The sequence below is a fragment of the Daphnia pulex genome, chromosome 12, assembly GCF_021134715.1.
Source record: "Daphnia pulex isolate KAP4 chromosome 12, ASM2113471v1".
NCBI lineage: Eukaryota > Metazoa > Arthropoda > Branchiopoda > Diplostraca > Daphniidae > Daphnia > Daphnia pulex.
Genome location: NC_060028.1, coordinates 7,460,802 through 7,484,295, shown reverse-complemented (window position 1 = coordinate 7,484,295; position 23,494 = coordinate 7,460,802). Strand labels below are relative to the sequence as shown.

The 23,494-nt window shown below is 42.4% G+C and overlaps 5 protein-coding genes across 11 annotated transcripts; 4 read left to right on the top strand and 1 right to left on the bottom strand.

Moving 5' to 3' along the window:
- The first annotated feature begins 15 nt into the window (after positions 1 to 15).
- LOC124209700 (protein asteroid homolog 1-like) lies at positions 16 to 2,772 on the top strand. Its single transcript, XM_046607807.1, has 7 exons — positions 16 to 292; positions 352 to 598; positions 671 to 946; positions 1,014 to 1,212; positions 1,276 to 1,390; positions 1,451 to 2,539; positions 2,631 to 2,772. Exons 1-7 carry the CDS (start codon positions 199 to 201, stop codon positions 2,690 to 2,692), a joined length of 2,082 nt encoding a protein of 693 aa, XP_046463763.1. The 5' UTR covers positions 16 to 198; the 3' UTR covers positions 2,693 to 2,772.
- On the top strand, positions 1,819 to 4,787 carry LOC124209712 (phosphatidylinositol transfer protein beta isoform-like). Of its 2 annotated transcripts, none has more exons than XM_046607823.1 (9): positions 1,819 to 2,810; positions 2,960 to 2,990; positions 3,058 to 3,218; positions 3,659 to 3,758; positions 3,834 to 3,911; positions 3,975 to 4,139; positions 4,225 to 4,352; positions 4,420 to 4,510; positions 4,578 to 4,787. In XM_046607823.1, the coding sequence occupies exons 1-9, from the start codon at positions 2,794 to 2,796 to the stop codon at positions 4,617 to 4,619; spliced, it is 813 nt and encodes a 270-aa protein (XP_046463779.1). In that variant the 5' UTR covers positions 1,819 to 2,793; the 3' UTR covers positions 4,620 to 4,787. The 2 variants fall into 2 exon arrangements, with proteins under 2 accessions (XP_046463779.1, XP_046463780.1); XM_046607824.1 differs by having other exon boundaries at positions 2,650 to 2,810; positions 4,294 to 4,352.
- Positions 4,788 to 7,015: 2,228 nt separating this feature from the next.
- LOC124209705 (short-chain dehydrogenase/reductase family 9C member 7-like) lies at positions 7,016 to 9,098 on the top strand. Its single transcript, XM_046607814.1, has 11 exons — positions 7,016 to 7,125; positions 7,196 to 7,344; positions 7,430 to 7,642; positions 7,712 to 7,791; positions 7,859 to 7,961; positions 8,025 to 8,157; positions 8,217 to 8,328; positions 8,390 to 8,488; positions 8,552 to 8,640; positions 8,708 to 8,736; positions 8,800 to 9,098. The coding sequence occupies exons 1-11, from the start codon at positions 7,040 to 7,042 to the stop codon at positions 8,967 to 8,969; spliced, it is 1,263 nt and encodes a 420-aa protein (XP_046463770.1). The 5' UTR covers positions 7,016 to 7,039; the 3' UTR covers positions 8,970 to 9,098.
- On the bottom strand, positions 9,088 to 15,060 carry LOC124209699 (protein fem-1 homolog C-like). Of its 2 annotated transcripts, none has more exons than XM_046607806.1 (7): positions 14,553 to 15,060; positions 12,219 to 12,378; positions 11,952 to 12,152; positions 11,459 to 11,867; positions 11,182 to 11,345; positions 10,381 to 11,096; positions 9,088 to 10,298 (listed from the first exon to the last, which is right to left on the bottom strand). In XM_046607806.1, the coding sequence occupies exons 1-7, from the start codon at positions 14,613 to 14,615 to the stop codon at positions 10,020 to 10,022; spliced, it is 1,992 nt and encodes a 663-aa protein (XP_046463762.1). In that variant the 5' UTR covers positions 14,616 to 15,060; the 3' UTR covers positions 9,088 to 10,019. The 2 variants fall into 2 exon arrangements, with proteins under 2 accessions (XP_046463762.1, XP_046463761.1); XM_046607805.1 differs by lacking the exon at positions 14,553 to 15,060 and adding an exon at positions 13,228 to 14,108.
- Positions 15,061 to 15,347: 287 nt separating this feature from the next.
- Positions 15,348 to 22,403, top strand: LOC124209693 (transducin-like enhancer protein 4). Of its 5 annotated transcripts, none has more exons than XM_046607796.1 (11): positions 15,424 to 16,262; positions 16,379 to 16,476; positions 16,719 to 16,782; positions 16,848 to 16,892; positions 17,569 to 17,631; positions 17,707 to 17,781; positions 18,024 to 18,056; positions 18,900 to 20,609; positions 20,685 to 20,969; positions 21,057 to 21,215; positions 21,295 to 22,403. In XM_046607796.1, exons 1-11 carry the CDS (start codon positions 16,230 to 16,232, stop codon positions 21,400 to 21,402), a joined length of 2,673 nt encoding a protein of 890 aa, XP_046463752.1. In that variant the 5' UTR covers positions 15,424 to 16,229; the 3' UTR covers positions 21,403 to 22,403. The 5 variants fall into 5 exon arrangements, with proteins under 5 accessions (XP_046463754.1, XP_046463752.1, XP_046463753.1 ...); XM_046607797.1 differs by having other exon boundaries at positions 16,376 to 16,476; positions 18,030 to 18,056; XM_046607795.1 differs by having other exon boundaries at positions 15,425 to 16,262; positions 16,376 to 16,476.
- Positions 22,404 to 23,494: the final 1,091 nt, after the last annotated feature.

Sequence of the window (23,494 nt, the reverse complement as noted above, 5' to 3'; positions counted from 1 at the left end):
TGGGTTGCCTAGCAACAGTTCACTAAGCAGACAATCTTTGGAAACGAACTCCACGTGATGACGTGATTCATTTAGAAAAATCGGACTTGTGAAAAACAAGTGGAAACAGTAACAGTTGCTGTGTTAATTGTGTTATATATATTTCCCATATAATTTATTAGCTTTTTCTGATGTTTGACTACATTTGACTTACACAAAATGGGTATCAGAGGTCTGTCTTCGTACATTCAGGCGAGATCTGAAAAGTGCCTAACCAATCACAAACTGCACAACTCTGACATTGTCATTGATGGTAAATTGTTCAAGCTCAGCTGTTAAAATTTTTAAACTTAAATCTGTAATTATCTTTAGGAAGCAACCTACTTCATTTTTTGTACCTCAACTGCCCAAAACAGAATGCATGCTTCGGTGGTGACTACAACATCTTTTCTGATCATGTCAGAGAAATCTTCAGATTGCTAAAGAAATGTAACATTAATGCAATTATAATCTTTGATGGTGGAATGGATGTGGACGATAGAAAACAGAAAACTAGACTTCTTCGAGCTAAGCAAAAGATAGTTGCTTCTATCAAAGTTAAACCTAGTAACCAGCACAGGTATTTACAACATTTTCATTGTAAAAACAATAGACCAGCATTTAAATTAAACTATGTTTTTATTTGTAATAGGATGTCCGTGCTTCCTTTGCTACTCAAAACTGTATTTCTTACAGTACTTAAAGAATTTGATGTTGAAGTTGTTCAGTGCCAATATGAAGCTGATGGTGATCTTGCTTCATTGGCTCGTGGTTTAAAATGCCCAGTTGTGAGCAATGATTCTGATTTTTATGTGATGGATGTGCTTGTCATTCCTTTAACACTGATGGAATTAAACAGTGCTGTGAAGTGTGATGATGGATTTGCCATACAATGCAAACTTTTTGATATGGCAAACTTCCTAAAATTGTAAGAATTTTCTTAAATATGAAGTGCAAATATTTTTCCAAACTTAAATCTGTTGATTTTTTTTTAGCATAGGCCACCAAGATGCTTCGATTTTTCCCCTAATGGGCACTCTTTTGGGAAACGATTATGCCGACAAAAGGCTCTTTGAAAATATTTTCTCACAGATTCACTTACCTAAAAGCAAATCTATGAATGATCAACATCGGAGACTTCAGGGACTACTCGAATGGCTAAAGGGACAAACTGTGGACGAAGCGATTGATAGAGTATATGAGTGGTTAAAGTAGTTTACAATTTTTTAAATTATTTAACATTTATTTTATTTGAAGATTCTAATGTTTGTCAAGAAAATTCACCATATTGAAGTAGAAGTAGCTATTCGTACCAGTTTAAATGCTTACGAGGATGAAAATAATGGAGAAATGAATTCCGTCGCTGATCTAAGTATTTACGTTGTGATTGGATAGTAAAAATTTTGCAAGTGCAGCATTTATTTTATTACAGGAGAGAAGATTGTTAAAAGTTTGATGGAGGATGGTTTGCCAGAATGGTGGTGTAAACTGTATACTGATTCAAATATTCCGCCTTGGGTGGTAGAAGTGATGATGAGCCACAGAATGCCGTATCAATCCCAAGTGGAGTCTGTGCGTTATAGTAATAGTTTTTGCTGCTGTTTGGACCTCTTGAAAGCAATCGCATTAATATGCTGGGACAACCAAATTGACAACCGCCTCTCTACATTATGGCGAAAAAACTCAGAGCTGGTCTTTAAAAAGTTAACGCTGTCACGGATGGATTTTACCGTAACTTTGCCGGGACTGTCTTCCGTTGGAACCATGAAGCCACATGAGAAACAACAACTGCTTTTTGATATCATCCTTGAACAAAATGTTGGGCGACTAAAGGAGCTTCCATCGAAATGGCAGATAGTCTTTGCCACAATTATCCATTGGATTAGGCATTCACATTGTCGTGTTCGGAGTTATCATGTTGACGGATTAATAGTCGGCCTTATTTACCTGTCCATGATTGAGCCGCGCGTTGGACGCATACGTAGCCTAAAGCGTCTGGATAACAACGCAAGCAAAGCGAAGGACGATTCAATGGTGGATTACGTCACAGCGGCCAGAAACACCTTTAAATTCCAAGAAATAGCCGCAAGAATGCTTTCGCATGACATCAACTATGACCGAGACATCGTGCACCTTCTGGCAGAGTTTCAAGCTACATTTTATTTTGCTCACACACTTCACCGAGTTCTCGACAGCGGTCTTTCGTGTGCATCCCCTTCAGATTTTTATTGGGGAACATTTATATACAACGCCGCGTGTCTCTTCAAAGGCTACGATCGTTTAGTGTTGGCAGAAAAGTTATTTGGCGGAACTACATCTCTGCTATTTACGACCTTTCAGCATTACACTGACGTTGTATACGAGTTGGCACCTGCTCATCTGGCAAATTGGACACCCCACGGCCCAAACAAACCAAGGAAACGAACAAGAAAACGTAAAGATAAATCAACGACAGCAGAAAATAATTCATCGTCATCTGGAGAAGAGAGTGCCGCAAGCGATAATGATATTGAACTGATTGGTAATCGCTTCAATTTGCTCACAGTTACCTAGGTTTTGTGTCAGTTTTACAAATCCTGCTATGAAACCATGTAATACAAATATTTGAAAAGGGGGCGGTACTTCGTCTGAATCCCTTTCCATCTGCCTATGTCATTCTCTGATAAGGAGTTGATAAAGTTACCGGGTTTACTAAAATTCACCTAGACGCACGAAAAATTGACCATCTTTCGTCATACCTCCTTACAAGTTTGCCACCAAAAATCATAGTGAGTCATGCTCATCAAAGAATTGTAAGTATATTGAATATTTTTGGCGCATTTTGTGTTGTTGAAATTTATCTGCTAGCAGTGTATTTTCAAAGTTTCTTTTAAAGTTCTGTGTCGATCCGTCAATTGCATCGAATATCATTTATTTTATTTATTATTTTATTATTTTAAAGCCGAATCCCAATGCCGCTGTCCGTTGAGGAAGTAAGTCGACTAAATGAGTTGAAAATTAAACCTTCAGCATTAACTAAGATTCATTCTTCTGGTGCAGTACCAATACGGTCAGTTGTATGCATTCTCCGTGGAAAGCTTGAACAACACTGGTGGCGGAGAAGGAATAGAAGTCCTTCGATCGGAGCCGTTCAAAGATGTCCTTCTCAACAACAAACGTCACAGTGGCCAGTACACCTACAAAATTTACCACATGGGCAGGTAAGAAAGGATGTGAAAATAATGCGATTGAGTAAAACAGTCAAGCTTTTTAAAAGAGGGAAATTGACAGTGGATAAACTCAAATTGGGGGGAGTTAAAAAAAAAAGAAATTTTATGATGGGCGTCAGTTTGTATTGTTTGTCCAAGATAAGGCTAGGGAATTTGTTGCATGATAATTTATCTTCTGAAGTGGAATTGACTAAATTCACAATTATCACAATTGCTTCAACAGCTATTAGATCATAAATCTGAGTATAGAGCGTATGTGCCATCCCTAGAATATGAACTGTATCCGAGATCCGTATCCGCGAAGCAGTAACAAGAACTTTACGATAAGCTATCAGTTGTTGTCCAACTAATGAACTGAGATTACGCAAGTGGAGAGTTCTATTTCTACGTTATTTGCCTAATCATGGTGTTGTGAAATTGTTAATTAACAGCAAAGCGCCAGGATTCATGAAGCATTTAATGCCTAAAGGAAGTTTTGAATTTCACGAGGAGTCTTGGAACGCTTATCCCTATTCTAAAACTGTTATCTCGGTAGGTGACGTCTTTTTGCCTCTATGTGTTTATTTTGTTCCTCAAACCTTTCTTACTTGTTTCTATGACAATCAGAACCCAAAATTTATGAAGGAAAACTTTCAACTAGTTATCGAATCAATTCATCACGCCGGTGGACCTGATGTTGATAATGTGTGTAAAGCTCTGACAAATTATCTTTCTCATCTGAATTGATAAGTTTGGACCTTTGTATAGATTTTGGATCTATCTGAAGAAATGTTGAAATTGAGAGAAGTTGTTCACGTCGATATCGCCAACGACAAAATATCTTCAAAAGACTACAAGGCCGATCTCGATCCTACTATCTTTCGTTCGAAAAAAACAGGACGAGGACCCTTAACTGGTTCATGGCTGAAATCGGTAACAGATAAGAAACCAATGCAAATAATAACCAATGATTAATTTCCTGCTCACCTTGAAATACCTGGTTGATTCGTCACACTAGGTAAACAAGAATTCACTGATGACTTGCTATAAGTTAGTAACAGTAGAGTTCAAATGGTTCGGACTTCAGGGACGAGTAGAAAATCACATTATGAACACAGAGCAAAGAATCTTTAATCTCTTTCACCGGTAATGAAAATAATTTCCGTGATTGTAGCCATTAGAGTTATCACCTAATTTTTTTTTTTAATTACAGTCAGATTTTCTGTTTACTGGATGAGTGGTGCAACATGAGTATGGAAGATATCCGCAAATTTGAAGACAAAGTCAAAGAGGAATTAGACAAGGTATACATCTCAATGAAAATTTTAAAACTTTGATAATAGAACCAACCCATATTTTCCTTTTGATTAGCAACTGAAATATGGGGAACCTCGAGGAATGACAGCAGAGTAAACAGAAGTTTTTTAAATGAATGCGCGCTGTTACTGTTAATGTCGAATCGAATTTTATTGATCCCAGTCAAAGACACTAACTGTCTGTGTTGTATCATTTCTTTTAAATTGCAAACTTGTTACTTTTACTTTCATGTAAGTAGATCGATACAGAATTATTGTGGAACAACTGTTTGAATTATTGAATAGTGCCACTTCCACTCAACTTGTGTTGTAGTCTGTAGTAATTCATCACACCTAACATATGAGTTATTTGAGAGAAAACATAACTTTTCTGTGTTGTTGATACAGTACGACGGCAACTTGCGGCGATCGTTTCTTGCATATTATATTTTTAGAGTATCCTTACGGTGATGTGCCATCGATCTGATGTCACATGCTGTATACCTGCCAAAACTCTTATAGTAAGTGACTCTAATATTTCATCCGCATTTGAACGCAAGAATCCCCCGGTGTTTGTTGTTCTGACCCTTAAACTTTACTAGGGAAAATGATTGTTATGCGATCATGCTGTTGTTGCAGTCCGCGCACTGGATGCTTATTAATCGCGGTCCTCTACATGGTGAGTAAAGATGTTCATTTATATATTGAAAACTTTATTTAAAATAACGCTAATTCAATCGACAGCTTTTCACTGGACTTCTCTTACTTGGATTGGGACTAATATTAGCTCACTTTAACAACAGCGTGAAACCGGGAGTTGTCGTAATCATGCAAGATGTGCCTGCCGATGGAGCTGCCTCATCAGGTGTTGCGACTGCAACCGAATTTAGCATAACAAGTATGCAATTAAACACTTAAATGAATGCTGGATAAAGTAATCTTTTTGTTAATGATTTCGCAGCCATGCGCAATATCATTATTGCGAGCATCATTCTGAACTGTTTATACTTTGCTCTATGTCTGCTCTTATTTGTTGGAGGTGTAAAGGTAACATATACTATTATAGTATTATGGATGGATCGAATGGCCTAAGATCCTAATTTGCAGGAGTGTTCGTGCTACTTGATTCCATGGATTGTTGCCGAATTTATCCGACAATTGCTCTTTCTGGCCGCATTTGTTTTCTTAGCCTGGTGTTTTTCAATCCTCGTCAAGAAAAGAGAAATTGATTGTAAAAACTAATCGAACTAATTTCAGTGCCGAATGTAATTATCCTTTAATTTAACGCTATATATTTTTTCACAGATGGAACTTTGCTACTCGTCTGTGTCCTGATGCTTGTTGTCATTGGTAATAACTGTACTATTTTGAAACAAGTTTCATCTTAATTTAATTTTTTTTAACCATAGCTATAACTTTTTACTTTTGGCTTGCTATTGTCGCCGCCATGCAAGAATATCGCGCGCGAGAGAAACAAGTCTCACCCGAGGAAGTGAAACACGCACGCATTTCCGCTTAGCGACATGTCTCTTATAAACGATTAGGCCCAGAACGGTTATAGGTACTTGCTTGGATACTTGTTAGGGCGATGTTTTTGTTCATCTCCTGATTTACATTTTTTTTATAGATTATTGTAGCTCCAAAGTTGAGGATTAAAAGTTGTTTTAAAAATAGGAGACTGAATATGTGCGATAGATAAGAAAGGCTATTATTAATACAGACTATGGAATTTGTGTTTCATCTTCGGAAGTAGAGTCCTTGAAAGTTACGTTAAGTAAATTAAAAAAAACACAAACTAGTAATTTTTAACGGAACCATTAAGATGCTGGTCATTCAACTACACGTCCGTAACATCAAAATGATTGACCGGTCATCGCGCTTGACATTGGGATGACAGCATCTGGTAAAAAACACACAAACACATTTTCGTGATTACATGAAATCTTGTATTTTTAGTAACTTTATACTTTACGAACGTTTCCGCTTTCTGTTGGACTTTCACACTCGCACATCGCTCAATCAAGATAAAATGTCCACTTGGCGCTTTCTAGTTTCCCCTTTGCAGCCCTTTTTGTTGTGTTGTTATTCAGTCCTTCAAAAATGCGATAGTGAACTAATAAACAAAATGATAAGAGTGACCAGCGCTTGGGCATATTTTTCAGTTAACATGCCTAGCGCTAAAAAATTAGTGACCATTATTACTTTCAACAGTCTCTTGTGCTGGAATCCAAAATACACTTCGCCCTTTGAATGGTAAGAAATAAAAGCAACAATTTAATTTTTATCTTATTATTTTTAATAGCCATTTTAAGATTTCATGTTAGATTGTTAGCAGACAGCACTATCGTCTTGCCTTCAAGGTCTTGTTGTAAAGCTTTCTTCTTGGTCATTCCTGTACATTTAAAAGGGCCTTCGGCTAGTTCGTGTTTCCTAAGGTAAACATCGTCAGCTCAGCATGATTCAACAGGTTTTCATCATACTAATATATTTCAAACTTCACAAGTGCAGACAGTCTCTGACTATCAGAAGTTCAAAAAAATGGCAGATTTGTTTCTGCTACAAATTCTCTCCAAGAGAAGAAACATTGTAATGAGTTTAATAGGAGCTGCCTTCTGTGCTGTTTTGTAAGTGCTGCTGGTTTAAACAATTCACACTTTTGTGATCATAATAGTTCTTTATACTGTTTTATTTCAGGTACGAGTGGATTAGTATCAAGATATTGGGTACTTTTGGAATACTGTATATTGCATTCCACCTCAGTGATTTAACGACCAAGTTTCTTTACAACAGCCTTCCAAAACAGTTGATTGAAAACACAAATGACAAAGCTGTTGTGATCACTGGTATGCAATCTCGTGCACTAAAGCTCTCTATCAGTCACATATTTGTTTTGACCCAAATTTCAAAATTTGTTTATCTTTGACAAAGGTTGTGACTCTGGATTTGGTAATGCACTTGCAATCAAATTAGACGGCATTGGGTTCAAAGTATACGCCGGTTGTCTTGACGTGCGCGGTGAAGGGCCTCAAGAACTCAAAACGAAATGTTCTAAACGGCTAAGTCTAATTCCACTAGATGTCACGAAAAGTGATCAGGTTTCCGCCGCAACTCACCTGGTTGCTTCTACTTTGGAAGATCGAAGTATGCCATATAATTTCTGAATGTAAATCTCTCATCACGCATGTTATATTATACTTCTTTATTCGTCAGAACTATGGGCCGTAGTGAACAACGCTGGAGTTGCCTGCTCATCTGAAATAGAATGGTGCCCGATCAACATATTCGAAAACGTAGGACTCGGCGAAATCAAATGCGGGAAAGATATTGACTCAACGATTTGATTTAATGTTCATACAGATGCTGGAAGTTAACACGTTAGGAACTGTTCGAGTGACGAAAGCGTTTTTACCGCTGCTGAGAGAATCTCAGGGTCGAGTAGTCTGTGTGGCTTCTATGGCTGGTAATAAGTTTGACCCACAAATAAAATTTAAAAAATTATTCAAATTCGCTTAAACTTTTGTAGGACGAGTTACTGTTCCAGGTTTCACGCCTTATTCCATGTCAAAATTCGCCGTTGTGGCATTCGCCGACGGTCTTCGACGTGAAATGCAGAAATGGGGCATCAGTGTTCACTGTATTGAGCCCAGTATCTATTCGTAAGATCGTCGAAAATGCACAATCTATTTTAAATATTTATTTTAATTTTGCATTCAAGGACCAACATCTCTGTCGTGGAACCGTTGTATAAGAGTCTGAAGAACTATTGGGATCAATGTCCGGATGAAGTTCAATCCTCTTACGGAAACGAATATCTGGAACATTTCAAAGTAAGCAATATTTTCAGATTTAAAATAATTGTATACCGTATGAAATGAAGAATTATCCCAGGAATCCCTAAGTGCTCACATGAAGCGAGCTAAACCTGTTGGTAAAATTACCGAAGTAGTGGACGATATGTTGGATGCTGTAGCTGGAGCAGAGCCTTTGGTATTTGCTTCATTTGTTAATTCTTTTTGAAAATGAGTTAAATATTGATTGTTTTCACAATAGTTGCGATACGTACCAGCTATGGATGTTCAATTTCGTTCTCGTGTCTTGATTTCGATGCCAATTGAAATGCAGGACCACGTCCTCAATCAGTAAGAAAGCATCTTATAGGTGTCGCGTAAATATTTATTTAATTTTTAAAATTTTATTTTACATTAGATATTCTCCAAAGATTCCTCCGGCGGCCGGTAAAAAAGAAATTTCAGTAAAAATTCCTATAAAATCTTAACTCACCTTTTCATTTATTTCAGTGGTTGCCAAGCGGAGCATGTTGCCTCCTCTCAAGAGCCCGTACAGCGGACAGAAAAGGCCACCTCTCCAGCGTCACATGTCCATGCCCGCCAGGGAGAAGAATTTACCGGAAACGCTTCAAGAACAGGAAGAGAATGCGGAGCCTGCATCAGCCTTCCAATTCTCCTAAATGGTTACCTTTTATCACTGCTAGATCAATCCCTTATTTTAGCTAATTACCAATTTATTCCCAACAATTACATTTTTAACTCTATGGACCAATGGCAGTTGAAATATTATACGCAACATTTCAATGTTATATGCAGTGTATTGCTAGATATGAAAACTAATGTACAACGACAGGGTACAAGGACCTGCAGCAGAAGCAGACAACTGTACAAATCACATCCCAAATCCTCATTTTTTTTTGTGACTCGGAGCAAAAAGGGGGAAAAAAATAGGGACGCAAGGGAGTTTTTTCGGGGGGGCACTCTTTAACAAACAAACCGCCGATCATGTAAAAGTATTCACTTTGTTAAGATCTGTAAAATGTTTTCATTTTTCGACAATCGGCAAATTCGAGTGAATTGAAGAGCAATCGAAAACGGCCACATTTTACATTTCGTTATTGTTTTCTTCAGGCAACCAAAAGATATTTTTGGTGCGGCCCCTAGAAACTACGAAAGACAATCATCCGCGTGCGATAAGATTCTTTAAAAAATCTTGAATCGACCTTCTGGTTTCTTTTTTTCCGTCTTCCCACCACTTATTATGCTGAAAACAGAATACACAGCATTTGAAACTGAAAATTCGCACAAGGACACGCGCGAGAAACAGGAAATGAAACAACGAAATAATTATTGGAAAGGACACGTTGAGAAAATCGGCAAAAAGAGACAGAAATAACAGAAACAACTAAACCAAAGTTTTCAATATGCTTCTACATCGCGTATAGGTGTCGCCAGTAAAGCGCGCCACTAGTGTGTCGACAATTCTCTCCTCCAAGAAAAACCAACAATATCAAACCGGGAGGAATAGTTGGAGGAGGAAGGATCAAATCGGAAGCCAACTGGAAAACAGAATGTAAGAGATGAAGGCCCTATGTTAGTTCTTGTGTTACATAAACACTTTCAGGATGAATAACTGAGCGAGATGAAAAGGGAAATAAGGAAACGCGTTTACGATGCCAAAGCTTTCTTTTTTGTTTGTTAAATTCTAAACAGGAAAACCAGGATCCCGATCAGTGTTTCAGAACGAAGGGTTGAAGCGTCTGCGGGACCAACCCGTTGAAAAGCAACCGGTGTTGACGGATGACTCGGGCGCACAGACACTTGAGCGTTGTGAATTGAAGCGTGTTGACAACTTCGTGGATTGGCTGGACGTTTTCCAGAAGTTGAGCGAAGGAGCGGCCTTGTAAATTGACTTGATCCAGGTGGCCTCCTCGCTGGAGCACTAGACTAACGGCAGAAGATGGGCACGGCTGAGTTTGGGCTAAAATATGAAGCGCAGTATTGCCGTCCTGTTTTTTTAAACACAAACCACAAATAGTGTTTACACGGAGCGATAAAATTGTTAAAAACATCAAACGAAATTATTATTACATGGTCGGTCGATTCTGGATCGGCTCCCACGTCCAGCAAGAGTCGGATGACTTCGGTGGAAGGGAAACTGCAGATGGGATAGCGACTGAGTGTGGTGCTGTCTCTCGTGCAGGCCAAATGGAGCAGCGTGTAACCATTTCGGCTGCGGGCATTGAGCCGGACCAGATCGTAAAGTGACTTTCTCAGGGCGTGATCCTGCAGGCTGTTGAGTGTCGGCTGGATCTTGGCTAGAAGGAAGATGAGGTGGACAATGATGCCGAGGGTACGGTGGAAGTAGGTCAGATCACGTTCGGCGGCCGCTACTTTGGAAAGCTGCAACGTGCCAGCACGGATTTCACGGACTGCTCGGCTCAGGACGGCCATGACGTCAGAGAACGACAGAGGCGGAATGTTGGGCGGACTCCGTTGTGGCGCCATCAGACCCAACGCCGCTGCCGGTTGCTGCTGCTGTTGAGCTTCGGGTTGTCGGTTACTCTGCACCGCCGGCCCGTTATTGTTGTTGCGCGTCTCCGTGTCACGTTCGGCCATCATGAAACTGAAGAGCTCAGCAAAAGAGAGGAGCGAGCTGTTGGTCATGGGACTGAGCGGCTCCAGCATGGACTGTTGCATTTCAAGGGCGTACATCCACAACCGAATGCAACGGTTGAAGTTGCCCGTATCCGCATACACGGCGCCACGATATCGGATGTAATAGGAAGTCTCTGGATGGGCAGCACCTGTTTTACATTGAGATACCAAAAAAAAAATCAGATTCCTTTCACTTCATCCCTGAAATTCAACAACGAAAGATTTTGTTCATACCCAAAATCCTTTCGCGAACCAGCAGCGCTTGCATCCGCATTCCATCCGGATCTGAGACGGCCTCTTCGAGTTGTTCGACAGTGGTTGCTTCTAGTGTGTTCTCAAAGGCGGCGATCGGCGACTGACCTTGCGGTTTCGGCAACGGACACACGCCGGTTTCGTATCTGGGAAAAGAAGAAAAAATACAATGATGCGGAAATGGATTGAATTATAATTCCGCCGAAGAATTGGCCGACTCAATGATTCTGGTTTCAGCCTTTTTTATTATTTTCATTACCTGATTTGCATGGCTTGTTTCCAGTAGTCGAGGGCGCCGAGCATGTCGCGCTTGCGGTCTACAAATGTGGCTCCCAAAAGCTCCAGCGCGTCAATCTTCTCCTTCCGGCCGACAGTGTCCAAATTGTGGACAATGTATTCGACAATGTGCGTGTGGCCGGAGACGGCCGCAGCCAATAAAGGGGTCATGCCGTAAGAGTCGACCACCATCTTGGCACCGCTGGCCAGGAGGAGTTGAAGGATCTCCAAGGAGCCCGATTCGGCGCAGTCATGCAGGGCCGTGTTACCCTTGACGCTCTTGCGGTTAACGTCGGCGGCTAATTCTATCAGGTAACGGGCGATCTTCAGATGGCCCTTGTAACAGGCAATCATCAGGCAAGTGTGACCGTGACGGTTGGCCACCTCCATGTCTAATCAACCACAATGTAAACCCGATTCATTTTCACGTGAGTGAGTCAGTGTGTGTGTAGTAAACTTTCATTCATTCTCCTTACCGGCTCCGTGATCAACCAGATATTTCACGATCTCAAAGTGGCCGTCGAAACAGGCTGCGCGTAACGGCGTCGAGTTGGTCTTGGTGGTGCAATTCACCGACGCTCCTCCTCGGACCAGGAAGCGGACAATGTGGACATGGCCGGCAGCCGCAGCCACCCATAAAGGCGGAGCTCCTTCGATCGTTTCCCCATCAAAAGTCACTAGAAACCAGAGAAGAAAATTGAACAAAATAAAAATAAATCAAATTCCCATTATTTGTTTCATACCCGATCCGGCTTGTTCAATGTCAGCGCCACAACGTTCGACCAGGTACTCGACGACATCCAAGTGGCCGTTCCGGCAAGCCATGAGCATCGGAGTGGCGCCATTAGTCCTTGCCGAAACGAGAAGTGCCACCTCATTACGGGCTCGGTGATCCAGGAAACCCTGTCCGAAAAAAGAACAATAAGAAAATAAAGCGAATGTGAAATAGGATACTCCCCCCAGAAAAATCAAGTCATTTTATTTATATTGAAAGTAATAAAAATGTTTTCAAGGTAAGAAATAAATTCGAGACTCTTAAAAAAGAAAAATTGATTGATAGTGGCCACCTAGACGTAGAGAAAATCGTGTGCACACATCGTTGCAAAAGGAAAAAAAAGAGTCAAATGAAAAAATAAAATACGGACAGCCTTGATAGTTCCCAATTTAGGATGTAGAAAGTCGTGCAACAAACAACAACAAAAGAGCCTTGACTTCGTAACGAGTTATTTATCCACAATTCCAGATTGGACGTCACTAGAAAACCGCTGAAACGCACAGAGGAAAAAAATGTAGTACATCAGTAAACTTTCCGCAGTAAACATATTTTTTGGAGGAAAAATTGACGATAAAAGTATCAATTCTTTTTTAATCAAAGACTTGATCTAACGATGATACGCAGACGTGCCTACGCGTGAAATGGATGTGGGAGCGCCGAGTATTATCAAATAAAAAGATGGAAACACACACAAGAGAGACAAAAAAGTGGCGAGGTATACAACGAAGGACGGCCGCAAAATGGAATTTTTTTAGAAAACTCGGTCATGCCATCAAGGCCGTGAAATGACGCGCGGGAACTTTGGTCAACCACGCGCCTACATTTTAAAAAACTGCGGTCAGAATGAGACGGCGAATCGGTCCGGGACGGTAGTAGTACTACTATATGTACAACCGGCCGTATCTGGTTCTTATTATTTGTAATAACCACCAAACGACAAAACAAATGTATTTTTTCATTGCGATTTGTTCTCATACCGAGCCGTCGTCTAATTGATGCCTATCGGCAAATCCGGCTACTGGAGCAACCGGATGCGGATTTCTAGCTTGAACCAATTCCTCTTGGTCCACATCCAACATCCATTCTTCTTCTCGTTCGTCATCTTCCTCGACTTCGCCAAAAGGATCGACCGCAGCAGCTGCTCTAACTAGTTGCAATCCAGGAGGTTGTTGTTGCTGTTGTTGTTGATGACGAAATCCTCTTTCTGGGAAGCTAATCTTTCGCTCACTTTCACGAACGTGCCGGCTCGATACCAATCGCTCAGTATGCAATCTCGGCTGTTCCTCTGGTGCCACTGTATTGATGCCCAGGAAGTCGGAATCCTCGATTGGCACATCCCAACCGCCTTCCGCCATTATTGAGAACGGAAATGAGCACAAAACGGAACTCTTTTACTTCTTTGTCCACAATCGAACAGAGAATAAACACTTGGAACGAAAAAAAGACGTTTGTTTTTATAACGAGAACTATACTTGTAGACGAGTGGAATTCTAAGTAACGACTGAGCTTGCCGATCTAGATACCCGAGCCTTTTTCTTTCACTCCCTAGTGGATGAAGTGAAGGCCCCCTTTGAAGGTTAGCAGCCCAAAAAAATTTTTTTATTTAGCACTGGCGTGTGTGTGGGTGGGTTTGCCAGCCAACGAATTTTTGGTGGATATGTGTTATATAGCCGAAAGCTGCTTGGAAACAGCACGAACAGAGGACTAAGTAGCGGTTCAAGTGCCAGTAATAAGAAAACAGCGTGACTTGACAAGAACTAGATAATATAAAGAAATCTTCCGGAGTAATTGACCTTGAGTAGTCTTCCGCCATTCAACAATTTACAGGGTACATTGATTGTTCTAGCTATTTTGCAGGTTACGTCGTACCTACCAAGGGCTCCCAGGAAAGTGGCAACACACAAAAAATATAGAATTTACGATGTGCCAAAATTGCCACGCCATGTTTTTTAGTTGCCTCATTCTTCTTGGGTTCGTTAATTGTGGAAGATCACGGTAATCGTACTTTGTAATATGATTTTCTCAAGGGCGGAGAAGAAAATTACATTATACATGCGTACCAACGGCCTCGTTATTCTATACATTTTGAGGGACAATGTTTACCTCAAAATCCTGTGATTATGGTGGAAAAATCTAATCGACTTTCGAGTCGAGGACAGCTCGATCTATTGGAAATTTCCCTGTTATATAAATGGACATTTGGTGTAACCGGAATCTCTCGATATTGGATTCTCGAAAAGGGCAAAAATTCCGACAGACGAAACCAGAGAAACAAAATCAAATTTTTCCTGCGTCGTGTTACCTTCAAACGTCGTAGTTTTCCATCACGGGCAGCGTTGAAGACCACGCTGTTGTGTTCCATCATGAGGCCACAACAACTTTTCTGTTTGTCTTGCGAGTGTGTTGTTTTTTGTTGTTGTTGTTGGCGAAATACTACGCCATATTTTCTGACCCGACGATCTTCTTTTGTTTCACGTACTCGAGTTGGGAGCCATGGAGATTTTTCAGAGTTAGTTTGGAGACGAGTTCAAAGTCAACCACATATGGGCACTGACGTCGTTGTCGAGAGACACGACGCCATGTAAAAACAAACAAAACAATGGTGGATCACAATGTTCTCTCACTTTATCACAGTTTCTCTACGCAGAATCCAGTGCTGAGACACACAAAAGTCAACAAATGGGAAGAGGTGGAAAATTGGGAACTCATCCACAAGAACTATTCTCTGTATGACCCTGGTACAAAGCAAAACTTTCTGCTGACGACACACGGGGGGGAATCCAGGATATTTCCATTGAGTTGACATTTCCGACGCTAGATGTCCTGCAGCTCATAAAAAGGCCGTTCCGGCCGTTAGAGCGAGCTCAATCAAGTTTCACGATTTTTCTTGTGTTAAATCCTGGATTGATTATCTAATTTAATAATTCTTTTATTTCAACAACTGAAAACTCTTTTGATATCCTTAAAAACTATAAAACCCAATAAATCTGTATAATATCGATCCAATGAATAATAGTTGTGAAATTGAGCGCTAGGTGACTTGGTAGTCACCCACTGAATGGGTGATTTTTATATATATTTTTTTTCCCTTTGTTTAAAGCGCTTGGTGTCGGTGCAGCTCGAATCATCCGATGATTCCCTAACCCAACCCCTAGCCATTTCCCCCCCTCTCGGTAGATATACCACAAGGGAAAGAGGTGGGGAACGACGCCGTCTGGTGTGTGTGGCGAAAGGTCCGCCTGACAAAAAAAAACCCAACATGGCGGTGATGTGTAGTTTTGGTATAGGCTGCGTCCCTCTACGCTCCGTTTAAAACGATCGTTCTCGGCTGCCGAATTAGTGGAAAAAAGAGACGCCCAGTTGATTTCGTGTCGTTTCTCCAGGTGTGCAACATCAATCTACTCAGTTTAGTCGAAACAGTTGATTATTCGTTTTGACTTATTCCAAAAGCTTTGAGGCCAGAAAACACACACACACGCAGTGGCAGCAGCAGAGAGTTACAACGAGCCTCAAAGATTCATCCATCCGGTCTCACACACTTTTTCTTACGATTTCGACCAAGAATATTTGACTAAATGTTCTACTTCAAAAGTTGATTGCCCAAAAGTCTCGATATCTCTCTGTGTGTGTGTGTTGGGAATTGTTTGGTGTGTGTGTGTGTAGTGCACGCGGACATGAGCCGAGAGAAACGTTCGTTGTCTCGTGATTGTTGCCCATCAACACGGCGAGTTCGGCGGGGGGTGAAGTTGTGAGGACAAATTTCGTCATCCAACAAAAACCCTAAAACCGATTAACCTGACCTGCCAATGATCCGCCTCTTCTCTTGAAAAGTGTCGACCAATTACGTTCGTTCACGCCACAAGCCGAAGAAACGGCTTGAATTTTTGTTTTTCGGGAGAAAAGAATTTTTCATCTTGTTGTTGTTTTTGACGAAAAAAGTTATTTTTAAACCGTCAAGTTGGGCAGCAAAAAGAAGAAAATGTATCCGGCACCAGCGCGGCATCCCTCGGCGGTACTGAGACGTTTTCTCCCTTTCCATATTTTTTTTTGGGGGGATTATTGTTATTTCTTGATTGTGATATTGATTTTTATTATGTACATTGCTCTCTTGTTGTATATATATAGCAGGGTCCGCCGCCACCGCCGGGTCAGCTGAAATTCACCGTGTCCGACACGTGTGATCGCATCAAAGAGGAATTCAATTTCCTCCAAGCTCAGTATCACAGGCAAGTCTCTTTTCTACTACAGCCATCTTTCTTTTCTTTATTTTCCCCGGCCTAGGAAAATCGAATTCCCTTCACTTGATTAACTTCCTTCCTTTCTAAAAAAATAAAAATAAATCTTCTTCCCCCCCGGAAGTTAAAGAGAAATTTAATCAACGTGAAAGAGAAAGATTTAACGGGTTTCATTTATCACGTCGTATGCCTTGCATTTAATTACCAATCGCTTTTTATTTGTTTTACCACAGTCTCAAACTCGAGTGCGAGAAATTGGCCTCTGAAAAGACGGAAATGCAGCGTCACTACGTCATGGTAACATTTGATTTGCATATTCGACGAAATATTTCTATTTGTCTAATTCCTCCATTTTTTGACAGTACTATGAAATGTCTTATGGCCTCAACGTCGAGATGCACAAACAGGTAAGAAACCCCTTCCGTGCTGCTATATAATATAAAAGTAAAGGAGGAAAACAGCTTTTTCGTGTTGTGCGGAAGAGGAGGAGGAGGTGCGGCGGCGGCGTCGTCGTCGTCGTGATTGTAACACCGTCGCGTGTCAGATGTGACCTGCACGCGCAAAAGGAGAGGGAGGAGGTGGATCCATGTCGGGTGTCGCTTGCGGGTTGCCAGTTGAGAATGGCTAAAGAAAAGGGAGGAGGAGGGGGGAATGATGCTGCATTGATTTTTCCCCTCCTTGCCGACGCCGACGCCGCCTACCCTTCCTCCAGCGTCGCTCTTGTATTCTCCTTGCCTTTAACTCGTCGAGATGGATCGCTTATTGAAGGCTCACTGCTTTCTATTGGATTGCTCTCCCTCCCCATCCACCCCATCCACCCAGCACAGGTTCTGATTGTTGTCATTCCACCCCGTCACCCTCCAGCTGCCACCCCCCACCTACTTCCTCCTCTTCTCATCTCGCCCAAGTGTATCATCCGCCAAGTTGTTTGCCTCCTCCTACCCATTTTGTGCGCTCTCTCCCGCAGATGGCTGGCGCCTTTTTGTACTCCCGACGAGCTCGCCGTGTTTATCCATTTGTTTGCGTTATTGAGGCTTCATGCCCGCCTTGATTGAATCTTTTTTCTTCTTTTATTTTTTTCAGACGGAGATTGCCAAGAGGCTTAACGCCATCATAGCCCAAGTTTTGCCCTTTCTTTCGGCAGAGGTATGTTTAAAAAAAAAAAAACACAAAATGATTCAGGATTGTTTGCTCATTCCCGAATTTTTATTATTATTCCAGCATCAACAGCAAGTGGCCACAGCTGTTGAAAGGGCGAAACAAGTGACGATGACGGAATTGAACGCCATTATCGGGGTAAAATATCCACAAACAATTACCACTTAATTTATGACATTTATTTCAATGAATAATATTTAACACGATTCATTCAAGCCGATAGAAGTTAGGCTTAAATAATTTTGATTTTGCGCCCTTATATGCTATTCCCGGGTATTTGATTCTCTCGTTTTTTTCTTTTTCTCTCGTCTCTTTTTTATTTCCTTTTTGCTATTCTCTCACTCACTCTGGGGGTATTGACACACATACACAATGCGCAGCAACAGCAGCAGGCCGGCCTGCAGCAGCTGCTGGTTAGTAAAAAAATAACAAATCATCTCTCTCTCTTTTTTAAAAAACAAAAATTGGTTTTTTTGAAATTGCATTTTGTGACTTGATCGTCCAAAAACTATTATCGCGTGCATGTCGAGTGTGTTTTGTGTGTGTCGTCCAAAAATAGGTTTTATTTTTTCGGCTCCTTGTTTCTTTGCCGCCCTGTTGTGTTGTTGACACAAACGATCGAATTTATTTTTCTCGTTTTTTCTTTCCACGAATCGATTTTCCAATGTCCCGCACGGATATTTCTTGTTGTGATTCCAAAGACCCCGGAATGGTTGTTGTAGAAGAACGTATCTCTGACACACACACACACAGAGAGCAAGGAGTGTGTTGTTGTTGTTGCTTGGCTTGCCCACCCGAATGAATTATTTACGTTGTTGTTTGCGTTCCTTGCATTGATTTTTCAGTGTCCGAGTTGTCACTCGTCGTCATTAATCTCATCCCTCACGTCCTTTATTCGTTCCCCCCCTAGTTCTTACTTATTTTTTTCTTATTTGTTCGTACCAGAGTCTAGCCATGTCCGGCTTGGTGTGTGTGAGGATATCTCTCCTTGTTTTCTCTTCATCGTCGTCGTCGTCCTTTGGGGGATATGAAGGGAGGGGGAATCCGTCACGCCCTTTGTGTCTTGTGTTTGTGTTGTGTTCCTTTTGCTTGTCGCGTTCCCTTTTTTCTTTTCCCTAGTCGTCGTCTTGATGGATCTTTTTTGCCTGTAGATACTCGAGCGCTGGTTGTTTGTCTGTCTTCGTTATGAAATCCTGATGAGTATTTGGTTATTATTAATCGATTGATTCTTATATGTATATATTCCCGTCGAATAGCAACAGATGCACGCACAACAGCTTCCTCACGGAGCAGGACTACCGCTAGGAGCCGGACACCCAGGATTAGCTGGATTGCCAGGATTGCCACCTGGAGTGGCTGGGGGATTGTTGACATTTGGAGCGCTGGCCGGCGGAGGAGGAGGCGGCGGCGGGCCTCCTGGGGGTCTAGGAGGACCCCCAGGAGCCGGTGGTGCAGCAGCTGCAGGATTAGGAGCTCTGGGTGGATTGCATCCGCTACTCAAAGCAGCCGAAATGGGCGGAGCCGGAGGAATTGGTGGTGGTGTTCCGGGCACTCCAACCGGCCCTCCATCCACATCGGCTCCTTCTTCCGGCAGCCGTGGTGATCGAGAACACAGAGAACGAGACAGGGAGCGGGAGAGAATGGAACGGGATCGTGATCGCGAGCGGGAGAGAGAACGTGATCGTGAGCGTGAAAGAGAGCGAGAAAGGGATCGCGAGAGAGACCACAGAGAGGAGCATGTGAAAGTGAGCAACGAGGAAAGACACCGGGATCGAGTGGGCGCCTCTCCCTCCTCCTCCTCTGTCCAGGCCGCCGAGAGGCTAGAACACAAACACCTGAGGACTCGCTCGCCCGGCGCGTTCATCAGCGATTTGGAATCGAAACGGCGCAAGGACGAGCAACGAGCAGCCGACAGCGATGGAGAAAAGAGCGATCCTGATCTAGTGGTGGATGTGGCCAATGAGGATCCCAATTCACCTTTAGCCAATGGCGAGCACAGAGGCGGCGGAGTTGACCTCAGAGAAAACGGAGATCGAGGAGGCAACGGACATGGACTGGTCGGCATGGGACTGGTCGGTGGATCCAAACTGGAGAGAGCTGAACGACCTCCTTCTCATTCAGGATCGTCATCCGCACGCTCCACCCCTTCACTCAAAACTAAAGAACACATGGAGAAACCGACAACGCCGACCTCGAAAGGAGGAACACCAACGTCCTCTTCCACTCCGGCGCTCCCGCCAGGAGCGAATCCGCTAATGGGATCGCTACAGCGCCCTGGAGCTGGTGGCCCACCTCTTCCTGGACCCTACGGTCCTTATCCACCTGGAATGGGGTTGCCAGGCCAACCGATTCCGAGACTCCCCGAACCAGGTGCCGTTGGATTTATGCCGGTGCATAACAGTCTCGCTGGATACCCGCGACCGCCCGGTTTCGACGCCCATTCTCAGTCTAGAGGTGCTGCATTAAACTCAAACGGCCTTGGCTCGTTACCCGGTGGCAAACCGGCCTACTCTTTCCATGTTGGTGGTGATGGAGTGGTCCAGCCTGTACCGTTTCCTCCTGACGCTCTAGTCGGACCGGGCATTCCTCGGGCCGCTCGGCCGCTGAGCACTTTGCCCCACGGGGAAGTCGTTTGTGCCGTGACCATCTCATCCCCTACCAAATACGTTTACACTGGTGGCAAAGGATGTGTCAAAGTTTGGGACATCAGCCAATTTTTCGGTAGCGGAGGAAGTAGCAATAGCAGCAGTAAAAACCCCATCCCCGTATCGCAGCTGGACTGCTTGCAGAGGGACAATTACATTCGCAGCGTCAAACTGTTACCCGACGGAAGGACATTGATTGTGGGCGGAGAGGCCAGCACCCTGTCAATTTGGGACTTGGCAGCCCCTACTCCTCGCATCAAGGCCGAATTGACATCATCAGCGCCGGCCTGCTATGCGCTGGCCATCAGCCCCGACAGCAAAGTATAAAATGAAAAATTCCATTTTTTGTGTGATGTGAAATTAATCGAATGCGTCGGCGTTTGTTTATATTCACAGGTTTGCTTCAGCTGCTGTTCAGACGGAAACATTGCCGTGTGGGATTTGCACAATCAGACGCTGGTGAGGCAATTCCAAGGTCACACGGACGGCGCCTCCTGCATCGACATGAGCGCAGACGGGACACGATTGTGGACGGGAGGATTGGACCACACGGTCCGGTCGTGGGATCTTCGTGAGGGCCGCCAATTGGCCCAGCACGACTTTGCCTCTCAGATCTTTTCCTTGGGATATTGTCCAGCTGGCGACTGGCTGGCCGTTGGACTGGAGAGTTCAACTGTCGAGGTGAATTGACTAGAAAATTTGTTTATTGATTCAGGATTTGACAATACTAATACTCCCGATTGTTACATATTTTCTCGCTCATCTTAGGTGCTGCACACGTTAAAGCCGGACAAGTACCAACTGCATTTGCACGAATCGTGCGTCCTGTCATTGAAATTCGCCGCCACTGGCAAGTGGTTTGTGTCGACTGGTAAAGATAATCTCCTGAACGCTTGGCGAACTCCTTACGGAGCCTCCATTTTCCAGGTAAGCCCCCCGCTTACTCCCTTTTGTTCAAAAACATTCCTGCGTATAGTAATGCATTTGATCCTTTAATTCCCCACAGTCGAAGGAGTCGTCTTCGGTGTTGAGTTGTGACATTTCTTCGGATGACAAGTACATTGTGACGGGCTCTGGCGACAAGAAGGCCACCGTCTACGAAGTTATCTATTAGGGAATCTTTGACCAAGCGTATTTTCAAGAGAACAATGAGACAAGAGAAGATGTTGAAAAGAGATTGAGCGCCATTATTTTTCTTTTCTCAGTTATCCAAATTTGTTCGAAGGAAGAAGACAATTTCAGCCCTCCGTCATACATACATATATATATATACGTATATATACAGAAAACTTTCTGTGTCGACTTTTGAACTAAATATTGAATGAGAGAGAGCCTCCCCCGTCAGGTGGACCCCACCGGAATTCTTTATAATACCCTTTATACGTGTGTGTGTGTGTGTATTCGTCGCAGTGAAAAACGATCCTTTCTATGATTTCGATAGCTCGTTATTGTCCCCGTTCTTGAACGACGAACTAGGCCACTCGAATATGAAATGCTGGCCGAATCAAAGTGCTGGGAATCAGCAATCCATGTGCTTTCCTCCTAATAAAAGAAGAAGAAAAGTTTCTTGGCAGTCCCAGGAAAGGAAAAAAGGAGCTAACAACATAAAAGAAAAGTCTCGCAGCTGATCAAGAGTGAAAGAAACAGAAAAAAAATCCTCGTCTCTATTTTTCATTCTTATGTACCTCAAAAGACTCCCACGATTTTTCTTTTCCCAATTTCATCCTTCAAAAATGTTTTCCCTTTCATCTTTTTATTTTTGTTTTGTTCTCGTGTCTTGTCTGATCCACGCCGTCTGTGTGTGCAGCTGTGTAATGGAGTATCAGTGCGAATCGGAGGATTCACTCTCTCTCTACTATCTATCTCTCTCTCTCTTGTGTATGTGTTTTTGTTTTGTTTTTCCTTCTTGACTGATTTCAATTGTTTTTAGGACTCGTTGTACAACTTCCCTTTTTTCCCCCTCTCGGTTTAGTAAATTTGTTTTAAATCCCCCCCGCCAGAGGCATTTTGTAAACAGATTTTTCAGATTTCTATTTGATTCAAAAGACATGTCGACGACACTTAATCCCACCCTCAGCCAGAAGAAGAAGAAGACGAAAGAAATTATGTGTTGAATGATTTTGTCTCTTTTGAATTGAATTTCTTCTTTTTCAGTTATTATTTTTCTTGTGGTTAATTTTATTTTTCTTCTTTTCAACTATCTCTTTCTCCATTTGTTCTTGATCGTGTGTATGCAAATTTACACATGATGCGTGTGTAAAAAAAAAGAAAACTAAAACTTACAAAAAAAATCCTCCACCCAAAAACAAATTTTTTTTCTCGTCTTTCCATCCCTTTTTTATTCCCCCACAGAAAAATTATCCTTACCAACCCACCACAACCAATTTTTATTTTCAAAAAAAGAAAATCGCTGTTTTTTTTTAAATAATCAATTTTTTATCATTATTAATATTTTTTGGTTCACGTGATGGCAGTAAAAGATTGAAAAAAAAAACAAGAAACGACAAATAAAAGAAAACCAAATGTTGCGTAAAAAACACAGTTTTATAAGGCGGTGTCAATTTCTAGCGTTAGATGGCGCGATGCTCCCCAAAGACCAATTAGACGGGGAATTCCCCAAAGAAGATCTGAAATGGCGGTTGAAAAGAAAAGAGCCCTGCCTGCCTACTAACACACACACTCTCTCCATATGTATCCATCTCTTATTCGGTAGCTAGCGGGGTTAGAGAGTGAACCAGATAATCAAATCAACCTCCAGAAAAGGGGTGGGGTGTGCAGACAGACAATAGTAAGGGAGAGAGGGGGAGAGAACAACACACTATCTAAGCTGTAACGAAGTATTACAGTAGTTGTACTATGTGTATAGGGTGCGAATGGATATTTGGATGAGGAGGGGGGGATATGCGGAAGGAAGGAGGGGTCGAGTTGCGGTTGTTTCATCCTCCCCCCTCCCGTCCGTTGGAAGAAGGAAGGGGGGGGGGGTTTCATTATATATTTTCTTTTATATTTAAGCGCGCATGTGTCGGAGGAACAGGAGAGGGGGGGAATATACCCAAAGTGTTTGTCAACGCTCGAGTGGATTTGTGTGTGTGTGTGTGTGTCTGTCTCTCCACCCTAAAGCTTCTCATCCACCCTCCCCTCGTGTGCTGTAATTGAACTGGAAAAATTGACAGAAAACAATTACTCGCCCAACTAAATTTTTGTCC

What these genes read in the sequence shown, in the direction of transcription:
- LOC124209700 (XM_046607807.1), top strand. Translation starts at nt 199, where the DNA reads ATGGGTATCAGAGGTCTGTCTTCGTACATTCAGGCGAGATCTGAAAAG. An exon ending in CTCTGACATTGTCATTGATG is followed by an intron (nt 293 to 351) that starts GTAAATTGTTCA and finishes AATTATCTTTAG; the next exon opens with GAAGCAACCTACTTCATTTT. An exon ending in ATGGCAAACTTCCTAAAATT is followed by an intron (nt 947 to 1,013) that starts GTAAGAATTTTC and finishes ATTTTTTTTTAG; the next exon opens with CATAGGCCACCAAGATGCTT.
- LOC124209699 (XM_046607805.1), bottom strand. Translation starts at nt 13,605, where the DNA reads ATGGCGGAAGGCGGTTGGGATGTGCCAATCGAGGATTCCGACTTCCTG. An exon ending in TCTGGTTGATCACGGAGCCG is followed by an intron (nt 11,868 to 11,951) that starts GTAAGGAGAATG and finishes GTGGTTGATTAG; the next exon opens with ACATGGAGGTGGCCAACCGT. An exon ending in ATCCAGAATCGACCGACCAT is followed by an intron (nt 10,299 to 10,380) that starts GTAATAATAATT and finishes TTAAAAAAACAG; the next exon opens with GACGGCAATACTGCGCTTCA.
- LOC124209705 (XM_046607814.1), top strand. Translation starts at nt 7,040, where the DNA reads ATGGCAGATTTGTTTCTGCTACAAATTCTCTCCAAGAGAAGAAACATT. An exon ending in GCTGCCTTCTGTGCTGTTTT is followed by an intron (nt 7,126 to 7,195) that starts GTAAGTGCTGCT and finishes GTTTTATTTCAG; the next exon opens with GTACGAGTGGATTAGTATCA. An exon ending in CAAAGCTGTTGTGATCACTG is followed by an intron (nt 7,345 to 7,429) that starts GTATGCAATCTC and finishes TCTTTGACAAAG; the next exon opens with GTTGTGACTCTGGATTTGGT.
- LOC124209693 (XM_046607795.1), top strand. Translation starts at nt 16,230, where the DNA reads ATGTATCCGGCACCAGCGCGGCATCCCTCGGCG. An exon ending in AATTGAACGCCATTATCGGG is followed by an intron (nt 17,782 to 18,023) that starts GTAAAATATCCA and finishes CACAATGCGCAG; the next exon opens with CAACAGCAGCAGGCCGGCCT. An exon ending in CCGGCCTGCAGCAGCTGCTG is followed by an intron (nt 18,057 to 18,899) that starts GTTAGTAAAAAA and finishes CCCGTCGAATAG; the next exon opens with CAACAGATGCACGCACAACA.
- LOC124209712 (XM_046607823.1), top strand. An exon ending in AAAATTTACCACATGGGCAG is followed by an intron (nt 3,219 to 3,658) that starts GTAAGAAAGGAT and finishes GTTAATTAACAG; the next exon opens with CAAAGCGCCAGGATTCATGA. An exon ending in ATTCTAAAACTGTTATCTCG is followed by an intron (nt 3,759 to 3,833) that starts GTAGGTGACGTC and finishes TATGACAATCAG; the next exon opens with AACCCAAAATTTATGAAGGA.